Raw genomic sequence first — 17,377 nt, 5'->3', positions numbered from 1 at the left:
ACACTAGAGTAGTTGGTAGGTCTTTCCCTTTCTGTAAGTCTTTCTAAGTTTTTTCTGAAAGAGTGTAATTAAATGTATATAAATTCTGTAAGTTGTTATCTTTCATTATTCCTAAATATTTGATTCCATCAATCTTGCATTTAAATCTATTACTTTTTTGGTATCTTTCATAATCAAAAATTTTCAATGGCATGATCTCACTCTTGCCCATATTTATTTTATAACTTAATATTCTTCCATATTTTTCTAATGTAGTTTGTAATTTTATCAAGGATTCAGTCAGGTCAGACATGAAAAATATCACATTATCAGCAAATAAACTAATTTGATGTTCTTTCAGTCCAACTTTGAAGCCCAATGTCCGGGTCTCTTCTCATAATCTCCGCTAGTGGTTCAATAGCTAGGATAAAGGTTTTTTTCCTTATTGCAGACATGCTGCTTGGTGAAACGATGACATTGCATGCAGATTACATAACATATGTCTTGGATCACATGGCTAATTATCCTTTGAAATAAGTTCACAAAATATTGCAGGTAATCATTGGATACAGGTTCATCAACATTCCTCTTGTACCTCCTGGGGATTTATGTCAAACTGCATACCTCACTGAGACAGATAATTATTAGTCTAAAAGGAATTACAGACCCACCCTTCCACATTACAAAGTCATATAGAAGAGAAGGAGGTCCTTCGGCCCATCACATCCATGCTGATTCTGCAGCATGAATCCTATTTTCCAGATCTTCGATCATAACCTCTTAGAATCATAGAATCATAGATCTTTACAGCACAGAAACAGGCCCCTTCGGCCCTTCTAGTCTGTGCCAAATCATTTTTTTTCTGCCTAGTCCCACTGATATGAACCCAGTCCTTATCCCTCCACGCCCCTCCCATCCATGTACCTTTCCAAATTCTTCTTAAATGTTAAAATTGAGCCTACTTCAGCTGGAAGCTCATCCCACTCTCCCACCACTCTGTGTGTACCCTCTCATGTTTCCCTTAAACCTTTCCTCTTTCACCCTTAACCCATGTCTTCTGATTTGTATCTCACCTACCCTCAGTGGAGAAAGCCTACCCTACATTTACTCTATCTATCCCCCTCAAAATTTTAAACACCTGTATCAAATCTCCCTTCATTTTTCTACACTCCAGGGATTCAAGAAACATTTTTAACTGTTGCGAGAGCCTCTGCCTTCAACACCTACCCAATCAATGTATTCTAGATTCCAGTCATTCTCTCATTGACCGAATATATATCTTTACATTGAGTTATTACAGGGTACAGTGTAGGGAATTAATTTAAACTGTAAGTTTGGGCATGAAAATTAAATATAAGGAAGTTACTGTGCTAGATCTTCCCATTACTGGCCAGGTGTACAGAATTACACAGATGCAACGCATCAATGAAAAATAGGCAGTTTTGGAAGAATGCGGGGTTAGAATTGAGCAGAAGTAATAGAGTTAGTATGATTATCAACACATTTAGATGAAGGAACTAAAATTTAGGGAAGTCTCTCTTAGAGGTGATGTTCATTTGAATTTCTAATTTGAGCCATACATAGGTGGTCATTGTGCCCGGGTTTAACAACAAGATTGATTTAGATAGATTTATTTATTATTGTTATATGTACAGCTACAATACACATAACAGGATACACTGTAAAGCTTTCCTCTGCATGCAATTGAAAGGCTACCAAAGAATTGCCACGCTCCAACACCATCTTTCAAAAGAAGAAGAAAAAGGAAAGAAAGAAAATTTGTTTCAATGTAATGAGACTTTACATCAAATTAAAAGTAATTAAGGTTGAATGTGGTGATTGATGGAAGGATTAACAGACATAGAAAAAATGTCCTTGGCTAGAAATGAAAGGAAAAACCAAATGAAAAATACAATGCCTTTGGTGAACTCAGGATGCCTGTAATTACTTCAATGCCAACAAACAAACTTGAATTTACAAAACTCTTTCATAACATTTCATTGTTCTTGTCCCCTCATCTGATTAAGATGGTGTCAATGTTATCATGGAGGGAAAGAATTGCAGATAATGCATTCGTTCACATTCAATTTTATAATGCAATCATAATAATGTTTTGTTAGGTTAGGTTAACTATTGTTGATACATCAGTGGTTGTATATGAATGGTCAAAATTTGGCCCCAAAATATTTCATCGAGATTGAGAGTACATAGGGGATATAGCCAGTATAATGTAGACAGGGAACAATGTGCAGCTGGTGAACCAGGGAGGGCGAAGGATAATGGACTGAGGCAGTTGATTGACAGGTAGCAGACAAAGGGAGAGAGAGTGTGGCAGAGAAAAAAGGGATCAGTTGGAATATGATGGAGCAGAGATAAGTAGAGACAAAGGATGCCAGTATGAAACCTGATAAGGAGAAGGTGACAATCATCAAAATCAGTATATGCTATATTCTGTGATGGCTTCATACATAGTGCCTCTATCATTATTCAGTGATCCTCTCTGCTGCTCTTATACTCTGTGGATTGACCTCTGATCAAATGCTCTACAGCAACTGTACCACACTGTGGTGCAGCCGGCCAGGTTGCTCTCAATAGAACTCCTGTGGTAAGTTGACAGAATGGTGGCCAGAAGCCTTTGCCTGCCTCAGCCTTCTAAGGAATTGTAGTTTCTGTTGCTCCTTCCTGACCAGTGAGGAAATGTTATGTGAGGAAATGACCAGTGAGGAAATGCTATTTTTTTTAATGGACTCCCAGGAACTTGGTGCTCTTCATTCTCTCCACTACTGAGCTACTAACATGCGGTGGAAGATGGCCATTTCTGGTTCTCCTTAAGTCCACAATCATCTATCTCCTTTATCCTGTGCACTTTGAGACTCAGGTTTTGACCATTTCATGATATTTTCCACCTCTTCTCTGTACTGCAATTTGTCATCTGTCGTGTCATCTGCAAACCTGATGACTCTGAGCTGGAACTAGCATTGCAGTTATGGGTCAGCAGTGAGAAGAGGACTGAAATGGTTGTCTTCTGGGAGGTCTCTGACACTGTCGCGGATGGAGCGAAGGTTCTCAACGAAACAATCTCCCAATCTGCGCCCAGTCTTCTCTACATCAGAGAGATGATCGCACCAGTTACAGAGACCTCCCAGTTGCCAACCATTTCAGTTCTATGTCACACTCCCATACTCACATGTCTGTTCATGGTCATGTACTATCTCACCAAGTCCACCCACAAATTGGAGGAACAACACTTGAATTTCCATCTGGGCACTCTCCATCCAGAAGGCATTATCAGAGACTTTTCTGTTTTCTGCTAACCTATTCTCCTCTCCCCTCTCCCTCCTTCCCTTCCCCTTTCCAGTTCTCTTCCCTCCATTCACCTAGCCATCCTTCCTCCCTTAATCACTGCTGTCCCCTCCCTCCCTTCTCCACCTATTACCTCCTGCCTTTGTGACCGACACCTGCCAGCAGTTTGTCATACCTTGATGAAAGATTCAAGCCCGAAATGTCTGTCCTTGAGAGTCTACGAGAACATCCAGGATGAGACCACTTACACCGCAGCCATAAAGGTACTGAAAGAACTGTATGATCAACCGGTGAACAGAGTTCATGCCCGGCTCGTGCTTGCGTCGAGGAAGCAACAGCTTGGCGAGTCCAGCAGGGCATATTTACAAGTATTAAAGGCGTTGGGCAAGGACTGTAATTGTGTGGACAAAACTGCTGCCGAGATCACTAGCGACCTCGTCCGGGATGCCTATGTGGCCGGGCTCCGATCGAACGAAGTGAGGCTGCGCTTGCTCGAGCAAGGGGTAGAAAAACTACAGGACGTGGCCCGGATTGCAATCACAATGGAGGATGCAGCCTTAAAGTCCAACGAGTTCTCTAGGGACTGGACCCCACGTTCTGATGTGAGTAGAGTGCCCTTCTACCCTACCACCCCCCGAGATATATCAGAGACTTTTCTGTTTTCTGCTAACCTGTTCTCCTCTCCCCTGTCCCTCCTTCCCTTCCCCTTTCCAGTTCTCCTCCCTCCATTCACCTAGCCATCCTTCCTCCCATAATCACTGCTGTCCCCTCCCTCCCTTCTCCACCTATTACCTCCTGCCTTTGTGACCGACACCTGCCGGCAGTTTGTCATACCTTGATGAAAGATTCAAGCCCAAAATGTCAGTTAAGTATTTTTATCTTTGCTACACGAAGGACACTGTTTGATCTGCTGCGTTTCTCCAGCATTGTGTGTTTTTACTTCAACTACAGTGTCCACAGATTTTCGTGTTTTATTTCTTACAATTGAAGTAAATGCTTTACTCTCAGCAATCCAGTCAGTACCTGGACAGTTGTCAGCAGAATCTGATTATTTTCCAAACTTCAGGAAGATTGACTTGTGACAAATACATTGATAGCTATTTGCAAGTTCAAAGGTCTCTTTGCTACGTGTGTTAAAGTGGACCTTTGGTTGTTTGAAAACAAACACGAATACAGCTACACAAACAGATTTTAATCACCTTGCAAAGCATGAGGACTCCTTTACAGCAAGAAGCACTTCCACGAGCAACTTGTCTCACTGTCTAGACTGTCTGTTTGTGGCTTACAAATCATATCTTTTATACCTTCTGACCCTATTTCTTTAGAACATTCAAACAGACTGCTCCATTTAAGTACATGTTCCATAGAATTATTAGTCTTTTACGACTTTACCAAATAAAGAGGTTATTTATCAGCTCCAGTTGGACTGCAGACATCTTCTGCTTTCCAGTCAGTATTTTAAAACTTACATTCTTATGTGGCAACTCTGAGATGTTTATCCTAACAATTCATCCCACTTCATTGTGGATTACTGTGTGAGCTTTTACAGACTCAAGGCCCTTTTACAGAGTGAAAAAATGTTAAAGGTAGAGATTCTCTGCTCTTACATCACAGAACTTGCCATCATAAATGCTCTGAGAGCAGCTCCAAGGCGCTGACTCCAATCCTTCTTCAACCTAGTGCACACATCATAAATGTACTGCTGCTGTAAGCAGCTGGCTAGGGGCGGGCTGATAATGTTGCAATGATGCCATCAGCCCACAACCCAGGAGCCCCCACCAATGTTCCCATGGAAATGTCTTCTTCCCGTTCCCCTCCATCCCTCATTCCTTCACCAAGGCTGCCGAGTCGGAGGAGCAGGAGGGTAGCAAAGAACCGGAGAGAACCAGAGGCCCAGCGGGGGCAAGGAGAGTCAGAGCCCGCCAAGCCACCGGGGTCAGAGGGCAAAGGGACCTGGGTGCTGAGTTCCACGGTCCGGGAAGAAGGAGAACAGATGCTGAGGAGTGGAGATGGAGAAGCAAAGCCAGAGAGTCCGATGGATGCAAGATGGGAGCGAAGAGCTGGAGGAGTAACGCTGGGCAGAAGAGGTGGAAGAATCATTAATGGTCAATGGCCATCATCGTAACGCACAATCCCCGACGCAGCTGGAACCACTTGGCGCATATGCTAGACCTTGTACTGTCACTCACATAGATGTGCTTGTGTATTGGCTACTGCTGTAGGAGTGTCTGCCCAGCTGGTTCCACTGGCTAGACTAAGGTAGTATTGAGTATGTTAATAAAAGCCAAATATTATTCCATATACTTGTCCGAACTCTTACTGATGGCATATGAGACTTCATGACGATGGCACCACTCGCCCCACCTCCATATGCTCTGGACGATGCTACAAGGCGCTGCTCTTCATAAAAGTGGCAGCCTTTTAGGGCTGCTCCATAAAAAGGTCAGCTCAAATTTTTCTCTGCGGTTGGAGCCAGCCTTGGGACAAAAGCCCGGCATTAAAAACACCTTTAGAAAGAGAAACAAAGGTAATGTTCAGGCCCAACACCCTTCATGAAAAGTCTTCTTGAACGTGGATTTGTCCTAAAGTCCATTTTTTGTATAGCACAGACACATTGGATTGAATCAGCTTTTTCTATGCTTTGAGTTAGTGTAGCATATTAATAAAGGATTTTGTTTTCCACTTACAGTACTGTACTTATATTGTAAGTGGAGATCTGGGCACCTTGTGCAAAATGATGTAACTAAGAAGTGGGCATGTTGGCAGGTGTATAGAATCATTTCTTTCTCATCTTTCTGAGCAATGAATCCAATGAAGTTGCAACGTAGGTAAGTAATTTCCTCCCAACAGGTCCTCCACCTAAGTTTCTCTAACAAAACTGATAACAGTTGTGTAAGAGTCGAAAGTCTGAGATTAAAATCACAGGGGGTTGCAAGCCTGACATCCTTGTAGTCAGTAACAGTTTAGTTCACTTTTCCATCTCATTATCTTTAGCTTGTTCTTCTACATTTTTTACAATTTTTACATTTCTACTGAAAGGCTTCTTTTAAATTCCATGCCTTGCTTCATGGTGGCTATGTGTGCTTAGTAAACTAGTTTCATTCCATTCTTTAATGATGCATCATAAGGACATCATAAATGCAAAAGCTAAACAATGTATTGATAATTTGTTAAGCATGAAAAAGCTATTTAAGTTAAACAAGTGAAACATCAACTACGATGGAAATAGAAAAAAAGTGGAAAATACTGCATTAACATTTTGATGTGTTTCCAGTATTCATTGATTTTTATTCTTTGGCTTGGCTTCGCGGACGAAGATTTATGGATATTTAAAAAGTCCACGTCAGCTGCAGGCTCGTTTGTGGCTGACAAGTCCGATGCGAGACAGGCAGACACGATTGCAGCGGTTGCAGGGGAAAATTGGTTGGTTGGGGTTGGGTGTTGGGTTTTTCCTCCTTTGCCTTTTGTCAGTGAGGTGGGCTCTGCGGTCTTCTTCAAAGGAGGTTGCTGCCCGCCAAACTGTGAGGCGCCAAGATGCACGGTTTGAGGCGTTATCAGCCCACTGGTGGTGGTCAATGTGGCAGGCACCAAGAGATTTCTTTAGGCAGTCCTTGTACCTTTTCTTTGGTGCACCTCTGTCACGGTGGCCAGTGGAGAGCTCGCCATATAACACGATCTTGGGAAGGCGATGGTCCTCCATTCTGGAGACGTGACCCATCCAGCGCAGCTGGATCTTCAGCAGCGTGGACTCGATGCTGTCGACCTCTGCCATCTCGAGTACTTCGACGTTAGGGATGTAAGCGCTCCAATGGATGTTGAGGATGGAGCGGAGACAACGCTGGTGGAAGCGTTCTAGGAGCCGTAGGTGGTGCCGGTAGAGGACCCATGATTCAGAGCCGAACAGGAGTGTGGGTATGACAACGGCTCTGTATACGCTTATCTTTGTGAGGTTTTTCAGTTGGTTGTTTTTCCAGACTCTTTTGTGTAGTCTTCCAAAGGCGCTATTTGCCTTGGCGAGTCTGTTGTCTATCTCATTGTCGATCCTTGCATCTGATGAAATGGTGCAGCCGAGATAGGTAAACTGGTTGACCGTTTTGAGTTTTGTGTGCCCGATGGAGATGTGGGGGGGCTGGTAGTCATGGTGGGGAGCTGGCTGATGGAGGACCTCAGTTTTCTTCAGGCTGACTTCCAGGCCAAACATTTTGGCAGTTTCCGCAAAGCAGGACGTCAAGCGCTGAAGAGCTGGCTCTGAATGGGCAACTAAAGCGGCATCGTCTGCAAAGAGTACATTTTATTACATTTATCAGAAACACCATTCATGAGATCAGATATGTTATGGTGCTTCATAGTAAAGCATGGGCACTGCCGCTGTATAGGAAAATAGCAGTTAGTTCGTGCACAAGGCTTCAAGTCGCTGAGACAATGATCAAGTAAATACAATGATAATCTGAAATTTAAAATAAGAATACTCAGCAGCTATGGGGGGGGGGGGGGAAGAGAGAGAGAATGGGGTAATTGACCTTTCATCCCTTCTGTAATATTATGTCTTTCTCTATTAATAATCATCTCCATTTTAATTTTGTTTTTCAAAAGATAAATATGGCCAAGGACTTGATATCTAAATATCATATTTTAACTGGGTGCCACGGTTGGCCTAGCAGTTAGCACAACGCCATTACAGAGCCAGCGATCAGACCCGGACCTGGGTTCGGATCCTGCACTGTCTGCAAGGAATTTATATATTCTCCTTTTGTCTGTGTGGGGCCTAAATGGCCTGTTACAAGTGTTGTATGTGTCTAAATTTAAATTTAAAATCATCTGAATAGTACTAAAAGATTCTTCCATATTCACAAAAGCTGCAGACAAGGATCCATTACATAACATTCAAACAAAACCATTGTTCTAATTTGACTTGACTATTCCAATGGCACCCTCCATTTTACGCCTTTTTTACACTTCAACCCATTTGAATTTCTGCAGCCTGTGCCATTATTCACATGTCCAGTTCACCCTCATTCACAATATAGAAAACAGAACAGGAATAGGCTAAACAGAACCTCAAATCTGCCACATCAGTTAATCTACCTTTTGCTTCAACTCTAACATATCCTTGAGTCCAAAAACTTGTCTCAATCTTGATTAAACTTAATACATGATCCATAGATTTTTTTTGAGTAGCAAATTCCTGAGATTTACAAACCTGATAAAAGAAGTTTCTCATTCTCAAGAGTCTTAAGGCTGTCATATATTCCCTGGTCCTCTCACCATGGTAGGCATGTTCACAGCATCTATCCTGCCATTAACTCAGAATTTTCCATGATAAAACCTTCTAATCTAGACTATAGGCAGTACAGGCCATGCTGCTAATTTTTCCCTTACAAAGACACCTACATTCCCAGGAATAAATGGAGCAAATCTTTGGTGATTCACACCAAGTGTATCCTTCCGTAAATCCACATTTCTAGAGAGTACCACAGGGATAGTGCCATTAAGGTTCTGCACAATTACAGCAAGACTTCTGCTTTCTTGTCCGTCCCTCCCCTTAAAATAAAAAGTGACATCCTCCCAGACTCACTAATTACTTGCTGGTCCAACTCTTCATCATTTGAATTATACTCTGCTTTTTTAAAATTCTTTCTTCTCACATAGATAACCTCACATTTACCCTCTTCATACTTCAATTGTCATTCTTTGCCCAGTTATTTAACCCGTCAGCATTGTTTTGCACATACTTTGCCTCAGTTTTAGAATTTATTTTGCAACCTTCATATGGAAACTTGGATATGTAACATACCATATGCTTTCAACATAAGGGTAAGATGCCCAGCTTCATCAGAGGTAATATGGAATGAATCCATGGAATATTTAAAATTTCAATTTTAAATTTAGACATACAGCACAGCAACAGTCCTTTCCGGCCAACAAATCTGTCCCACCCATTTACACCCAACTGACCTACAGCCCCCGTATGTTTTTTTGGGAGGAAAAGTAGACCTCGACTTCCTCAGAAGTTGGTGGAGGTTTGGTATGACAACAGAAACCTGGCAAAATTCTACAGATGTGTGGTGGAAAGTGCGTTGACTGGCTGCCTCACGGTCTGGTATGGAGACAGCACCATCTGAGCATAAAGCCCTTCAAAAGGTAATGGACACCGCCCAGGACATCACAGGCAACAACCTTTCTGCTATTGAGAACAACTACAGGGAATGTTGCTGACAGAAAGCAGCAACAATCATGAAGGATCCATACCATCCAGCACCCGCTCTGTTCTCGCTGCAGCCATCAGGAAAGAGGTACAGGTGCCACAAGACTCCCACCACCAGATTCAGGAACAGTTGATATCCCTCCACCATCAGACTCCTCAACAACAAACTCAATCAGGAATTCATTTAAGGATTCTTACTTTTGCACTTTATTGATTTTTTAAAATTCTCTCTGTATTGACAGTTTGTTTACATTTCATTATCTGTTTGCAGTTCTTTTATTTGTTTACATGTATCCATTCTGGACAGTGTTTTTACACTACCAATAAAGCATGACAATGAGGTTAGCAATCATTCTCCTCTTGTTTCTGACACAAAAACCTTCAAATTCATCTATGTAATGTTCAGCTACATCATAATGTGCAGAAATGTTTTCACCACAGATTTTAAGATATTTTATACCATGACGCTTCTTAAATATTTGCAGCCAACCATGTGAATATTCCCTGTCACCCTCAAGGTTCAGTTCTTCATGGAATTTTTGAGCTTCTTTCATTACAAGCAGACCAGTCAGTGGCAAATGTTCACTTCTTTGTTTTTGCAGTCACTCAATAAGCCCTCAGTCAATATCTGCGTTTTTTGCCCTATGCAAAGTTTTCCTTTTATTCATCAGTCTGTGGTCGTCACTCTCACTGTAAAACTTCCACAACTGTTCTTTCTGTTTCCTCAAATCAGATATGGTGGACAATCCCATGCCATAATCTTTCATTAGATGATGCACAGATAAACCGCTATCAAGCTTCCGCAATAACTCCACCTTCTGTGCCATCAATAATGTAAGATGTTTCCTTTTCTGCATCTCACTACTACCCAAAGGGGACTCTGCAGCTCTCTTGGCCATGTTATTAGGCTTCACAGAGGCTTCCAACAGGTAGTGTCGACTGGGAGGGTGGGTGGCGATGATGCTCAAAAGGGAGAGGCTCTTATTAAGTAACGATTGCATTAATCAGAGACAGCGCCCAACAAGGAGTTGCTCTTATAAAGTGATAATCGCAATAATTAGTGCCAAATTCCATCTTTGATGAGCAGATGTCATCTACCGAAAAAAGTGCCGGTTTTTGGAGGTTGGTGGTTTTTGGAATTCTGGATAAAAGTTTAGGCACCTGTATGTGATACCATGTATGTACTCTGACAATAAATCCAAAATCTGAAATCTGATTTCCTGGAGGAAACCCAGGCAGACACGGGGAGAATGTGCAAACTCCTTACAGAGAGTACCAGATTCGAACCTGATTGCTGATGATGTAACAGCATTGCAGTAACCCCTATGCTAACCATTCCACACTTGGATGAAGATTTCTTGGATAAGGAATGACTGAGATTTACAACTATGGGATAAGAAACATTCTCAATCTATGAGCCTTTATCTTGTGCATTGGGAATAGTTTTAATACAAAATATTAGCTGGTAGCAGGCCCACAGGCTGACACAGCAAACAGTCGTCAAACTTGATGATCAGGCAGACAGCACGCAGGATGAGATGCCTGTTCCCATAGGCTGCAGGAATAATGGTTGAATCGGCCAATTACAGCCAGCGGATCGCATGAGATCCAATCTGAGCCCGCGCATCTGGGACAACCAATCAGCAGCCAGCCTCACTCAAGCCACGCCCCCGGTGGAGGCATGACCGGCTGCCTATAAAAAAAGACAGAACTGTAGCCCAATAAAGTCAATGTCGATTATACTCTCTTAGTGTGCGAGTCTCCTTTCTACCTCGAGCTATAACCCAAGCTATAATTGTATCGACCCCACTAGAAGCTAACACTTTATTGATGAAGAACATCACCATCACCTTCAGTACATCATTGTAGCCACTAGTTGTTTAGTGAGAGAAAATCAGGATCTCAGATTCTGTATAAATATATGGTTGAACAAGCAATAACGATGACTGCTCTCATGTACACTTTGCATCATGAACTACCTAAAACAGGGATTTCTAGACACTGGAGAGATACCAAATTGCAGTCTTTGCAGAACCCACCATACTGGCAGGATATCCAAACCAATATTATTCTCCTCTCCCACACCAGTATCCCAAGTACTGTGGTCCTGATAACACTCAGTTGACTCCAATGGGCAAAGCACATTCTTTGTCAGGTTCTCAAGGCAGATATTTTTGTCCAAGATCTGTCACTGTCAAGTGGAGAGAGGAAACAATTCAAGGAGATCTGAAAACAACAGAAGGAGCACTCAAGGTGGAATTAAGAGGCTAAAGTCCATCTGTCAGGAGTACATAAAAGCCCAGCATAAAATATCAGAGGGACACCATCTTGCAAATCACCCATTTTCCCATCCTGTCACTTATTTTTTGTTCTGCCTAGGACAGTCTGCAGGCTTCATAATGGCCTCATAAGCCTAAAGGGTTTTGCCAAAGAGCCAGGAAACAAGTCATCCTCCGACTTGTGAATCCACCAACAAAGAAAGGAAGAATATTCTTAACAGGTAAAGTTAGTAAAGGTAAAAGTAAAGGTTAGAGTCTGACAATTGTACCCCATACAAAAAGTGGCACGAAAGATAAAACAGCCATAAAAGTGGAAAAAATAGTGATGAACCTACAAGGTTCTGTTGATCAATCTGAGATATGAAGAAGGTGGGAGTTGTTGGTTAAGGATTATGAACAGAATGCACACAGCTTAAACAATAAGTTCAAATACGAGCCTAAATAATTAAATATTATGCTATTTTAACTATTTCAAAGTACATAGAATAAAAAACATTATAGCACAGTTCAGGGCTTTTTGCCCATGAAGTTGTGCTGACCTATATATACCCACTGAAAAAAAAGAAACCCTCCCTACCTAATAACCCTCTATTTTTTTCATCCATGTGTCTGTCTAAGAGTCTCTTAAACACCCCTAACATTCCAGCCTCCACCTAGCAATGCATTCCGGGCACCCACAGCTCTCTGTGTAAAAATCTTATTTCAAAATAGGCATGTGTAGTAAATAAATGTCTTGAGCCACAAGATTTTTCTAAGAACGAAAAAAAACAGAAAAAGCGAAGTAGTAATATTTATAAAAAGAATTACAGAAACTGATTAAAGCATTCCACAAAAACTGAGTGGAAGCATCAAAGGAGCAAACCTCTGGCAGGAGTTTTGAGCTGAACTATTTACAGCAACAATGTGGAAATCAATTGTGAAGCTGGGGAAAACAGTGATCGAAGCAAGAGATTTTAACTTTCACATGGACTGAGGAAACAGTCATAAATAAATGAGTTTGATATTTTGTGCTACACAATGTTTATGTGCACTGTCTGGGGGACTTTGAGCTAAAATATGGTTTCGGATCCATTTTTGCACAGGGCATGGAGTTTCAAAAAGTGGTTTTGAAGAGTCAATGCATACGGGCACTAATGTTGATTTCTTCTGAATGCAGATGCCAGGAGTGATCCAATCCCACTGATAGGTCTAGTCATAACCAAGCCAGACCAGAAAGAACAACCTCCTTCTCTGAGGTTAGTTGTGACCCAGGTGAACATCTAATAATCCAATGGCTGTATATATATCACTACTGATTTAATTCCAGATTTATTTAATGGCTTGCATTTACTTACATCTCCTTATCATGTCTCTAGATCAATATAAAAAAACTATTCAAAACCAAATACTTAATAACCTCTGACCTATTTATCTTTCACAGATGCTGCCTGACCTGCTCAATGCTTCCATCATTTTCTGTTCTGACCAGATTTGCAGCATGTTTTGTTTAAATTTTAATTCTCTGGATCAATTGTCCAGAAACCTCATTGCTAATCCAGTACCACAAATGATATATTAATGAATCTACCTCTGAATCATTTTTCCTCAATTCTCTCATCACACAATAACCCCAGACTCCAATCCTCATAGGCCTCCCACCATACCCTGGCTTTTTTTTCCATTGTCATCCCTGTAAGACCTCTGCCTGTCCAACATCCTCTGTTAGCTCTGTGATGACAAATAAATGAAGGAAAAATACTTGCAGACGATACTAAGATAGGTGGAATAGTGGATAATGAAGAAGGTTTTCAAGGATTGAAGAGGGATTTGGGCTGCTTAGAAAAGTGGGTTGAAAAATGGCAGATGGAATTTAATGCTGATAAGTGTGAGATGCTTCATTTTGGTAAGAAGAATCAGAACAGGACATACGTGGTAAATGGGAGAGCATTGATGAATACAGAAGAGCAGAAAGATTTAGGAGTAACGGTACATCGTTCCCTGAAGGTAGAAACTCACGTGAATAGGGTGGTGAAGAAGGCTTTTAGTATGCTGGCCTTTATCAATCATTGCATGGAATATAGGAGTTAGGAGGTGATGTTGAGATTGTATAAGACGTTGGTGTGGCCTAATTTGGAGTTCTGTGTGCAGTTCTGGTTGCCTAATTATAGGAAGGATATAAACAGAGTGGAGAGAGTGCAGAGAAGGTTTACCAGAATGTTACCTGGGTTTAAGCATCTAGAGTATAGGGAGAGATTGGACAGATTAGGTCTTTATTCTTTGGAGCGTAGAAGGTTGAGAGGGGATTTGATAGAAGTATTTAAGATTATGAAAGGGATAGACAGAGTGGATGTGGATAGACTATTTCCGTTAAGAGGAGGAAAGATTAAAACAAGAGGACATGAGTTAAGAATTAAGGGGCAGAGGTTTAGAGGTAACATGAGGGGGAACTTCTTTACTCAGAGAGTGGTAGCCGTGTGGAATGAGCTTCCGGGAGAAATAGTGGCAGCGGAGTCAATTGTATTATTTAAGAAAATGTTGGACAGGTATATGGATGAGAAGAAGATGGAGGGTTATGGGCATTGTGCAGGGAGGTGGGACTAGAAAGGGGTGTTTGGTTCGGTGCGGACTAGAAGGGCCTAATGGCCTGTTTCTGTGCTGTAAATTGTTATGTTTATGTTTTCATTTGCAGGGCCCATTCTATCTCATCGGGTTCTTTAGAGGTCAAGGGAGTGTTGGGGGGGGGGGTGTGTTGGTGGTGGTGGGTTTATGGATTCTCAGAAATTGAATTTTACAATCCAAATGGTGTCAGTTTAATGTGCCTTTTATTGTGAGGTGAATAACTTCTCCACCAACACTTCTTTGGATATATTAGGGCAGTTTTCTGGAAGGTTGGCCTCCAATTTGCAGACAATAAATGGCATTCACCATTTCACACACTTGTCCATAAGCTTATTCATCTTATTATGATCTAAGACTGCTGATATGTCCTATTCTGTAAGACTTATCCATATGACAGAAAAGGACATGCAAGCAATCTTAAAGCATATTAAATACCTAGTGCCAGATCATGTATAGTGGGACACTGTAGGAAGATAAGAAAGTAATTACTGGGGTCTTGGTAGAGATGTTTACACCATCTTTAGCTCTGGGTGAGGTACCGGTAGACTGGAGGGTGGCTAATGTTGTGCCTTTATTTAAGAAGGGCTGAAATGTCAAGTCAGGGAACTATCAGCAAGTGAGCCTAACCTCAGTGTTGGGAAAATCATTGAAGGGATTTCAGGAGTACAAAATCCATCAGCATTTAAGCAAGGACTGAATCCAGATAGCCAGTAAGGCATTGTATGTGGAAAACTATGTCCCACAAATTTGTTTGAGATTTTGAAGAGTTGACAAAGAGAACTGATGTGGGGTGGATGGTGGAACTTGTCAACATTAATTTTAGCAAGGGCTTTGACAAGGTCTTACATGATAGGCCAGTTCTGATGGGATCCAGAGTGAGCTAGCCAAATGGATTCAAAATGGCTTGATGGTAGGAGTTAGAGGGTGGTATGGAGGGCTGTTTTTCAGATTGGAAGCTCATGACTTGGTGTGCTACAAGGATCTGTGCCTGGTCCACTATTATCAGGTCTATATAAATGATTTGGATGACAATCTAATTTACATGGTTAGTAGATTTGTGGATGAAACCAAAATTGTTGGGGCAGTGCAGTGGATAGGTTTTGATCTGAATCAACTGTCGAAGTTGGCAGATAGAATTTAACGTGGACAAATGTATTTTGGTAAGTTAAACTCGGGCCGGACTTGCACAGTAAATGGTAAGGCAGTCACGACCTGAACTGTCCCAAAGGCACTTGCTGCCAGGTAAGTAATCCAAAAATGTCCACAGGGATCTGAAATAATGTTGCCCCACTGAAGTGGATGGGCAGAGAGAAATCCAGCAAACAGTAGATGCTGGAAATCTGGTGGGGGGTGGGGGGCGGTGTGGGAAGCCTGACTTCAGCCACACACCAACAAAACACTGCTTGGCTGCGCATTGCCAGCATCTTCCCTTTCCCCCCAGATTTCCAGTTTCTGCCGCTTGGCTCACTTCCAATGTATTGAGCAAACTGCTCTACACTTTCCCCACGATTATGTTAAAAAAGTCATGATAATACAGAATCATTAGGAGTAGGTCCATTAGTCCACGTTGGGAAGCAACGCCAGCAAAGAAAGTCTTAAACTCAAACCATGAGAGTGGGTGGGGGAGAGAGAGAACTTTCAGTCTTACCTGATTCAGCCAGAAGGACAAGTAAGACCACGGGGAAAAGCCCCTTTGGCCACATGGTGGTACATGTGCGCGAATGCGCCGGAGCATCAGCTGGATTGCGAAGCCACACACCTCGCCCGAGCTCGCTCGCCTTCTCCGACACAAACTGTTGAAGAGGCGAGGAAAATGAAACTGAGCAGAGACCTTGGCTCCACTGGAAGGAGCGAGGTGGAACCGCGGTACATTCACGTACTTGCGGAATGTGTCATCCTGATCGACAGGGCGTGTGGACTTCGGGGCGTCAGGAATGTGTGGTTTCACATTGAAAGATTAAATGACCGGCAAAATAACATTAACATGGGCAAGACAGGGAGGTGATGTCTGCAGCCACCTTCTAGCTCCCCAGACCACTGTCTCCCTCGGCACATTCACACTTTCAAAGTCCTGGAAAGGAAAGAGGTTGGAAATCTGAAACGAAACTAGGAAATGTTGCAGAAGAAAATCATTTAGTCCAGCAGCATCTGTGGGTCTGTGATCTGTCAGAACTGGGAGGTTTTCAGTTAGAGGTAAGGCTGGGAGGGAGAGATTCTCTGTGATAGACAAATTGGCTTAATGGGAACAGTTAGCAATTTGTGCTGATAATTATTCTTCCCACCCTGTCACCGACAGATTACAGATAATTTGTTCATCCATTCCTTATGTCAGTAATTTGGATAAGGGAACAAAATTCTATAAACCCATGACGATGTGACACTGGATGACAGTGTGGGTTGCAAGGAAAATGCAGAGAGGTTGCAGGGATGACATGGACAGGCCAGGTAAATGACGTGATGGATAGAATATGATGGGAAAAGTTATCCAGCTTGATTTAAAAAAATGTAAACTGGATTATTTTAGCAATGGAGAGAAATTCCTTTGCAGCAAAGGATTACAGGGGCAGAATGCAATGAGAAAGAGTGTTGGGTTGAATTGCAGGTTGATTTGAGTACAAATGTAAAGGGCCACTGTGAAATTGCACTTGGAAAGTTCTTGTCTTCCTTTCAAAGGAAGAATGAGCTTAAGTTGGAGTGAGGGCAACAAAAGTTCACCAGATTGGTTCCATCACGGAGGAAGGATGGTGGAAGGGGAATGATGGGACTGTCTGATGATGATGATAAAGCTGACCGGACCTATGTTCTTTAGGGAAAGGAGTCATTATTTTATTGAAATAAGAAAACTCTCACAAGGCTTGAGTGTACAGATGTAGGGATAATGTTTCCCTGGATTGGGATGTCTGTAGAAGGAGGTGAAATCTCAAAACGCTTGATTAGTCATTCAAAAAAGTAAGTGAATGGAAAATGTTACGAGCCCAAAGGACCCCAAGACCCAGCAGTAATAGATATTCAC

General features: G+C 42.0%; 1 protein-coding gene across 1 annotated transcript in view; it reads right to left on the bottom strand.

Moving 5' to 3' along the window:
* Positions 1 to 16,196, bottom strand: part of LOC138737727 (interleukin-20 receptor subunit alpha-like) — a 49,734-nt gene extending 33,538 nt beyond the window's left edge. The window contains exon 1 of the mRNA XM_069888328.1: positions 16,013 to 16,196. Within this exon, the coding sequence (XP_069744429.1) occupies positions 16,013 to 16,067 (55 nt within the window). The 5' untranslated portion in view covers positions 16,068 to 16,196. The remainder of the gene's footprint in view (positions 1 to 16,012) is intronic.
* Positions 16,197 to 17,377: the final 1,181 nt, after the last annotated feature.

The sequence above is a fragment of the Narcine bancroftii genome, chromosome 6 (assembly GCF_036971445.1).
Source record: "Narcine bancroftii isolate sNarBan1 chromosome 6, sNarBan1.hap1, whole genome shotgun sequence".
Lineage (NCBI taxonomy): Eukaryota > Metazoa > Chordata > Chondrichthyes > Torpediniformes > Narcinidae > Narcine > Narcine bancroftii.
This window is presented reverse-complemented; position numbering and strand designations above follow the sequence as displayed.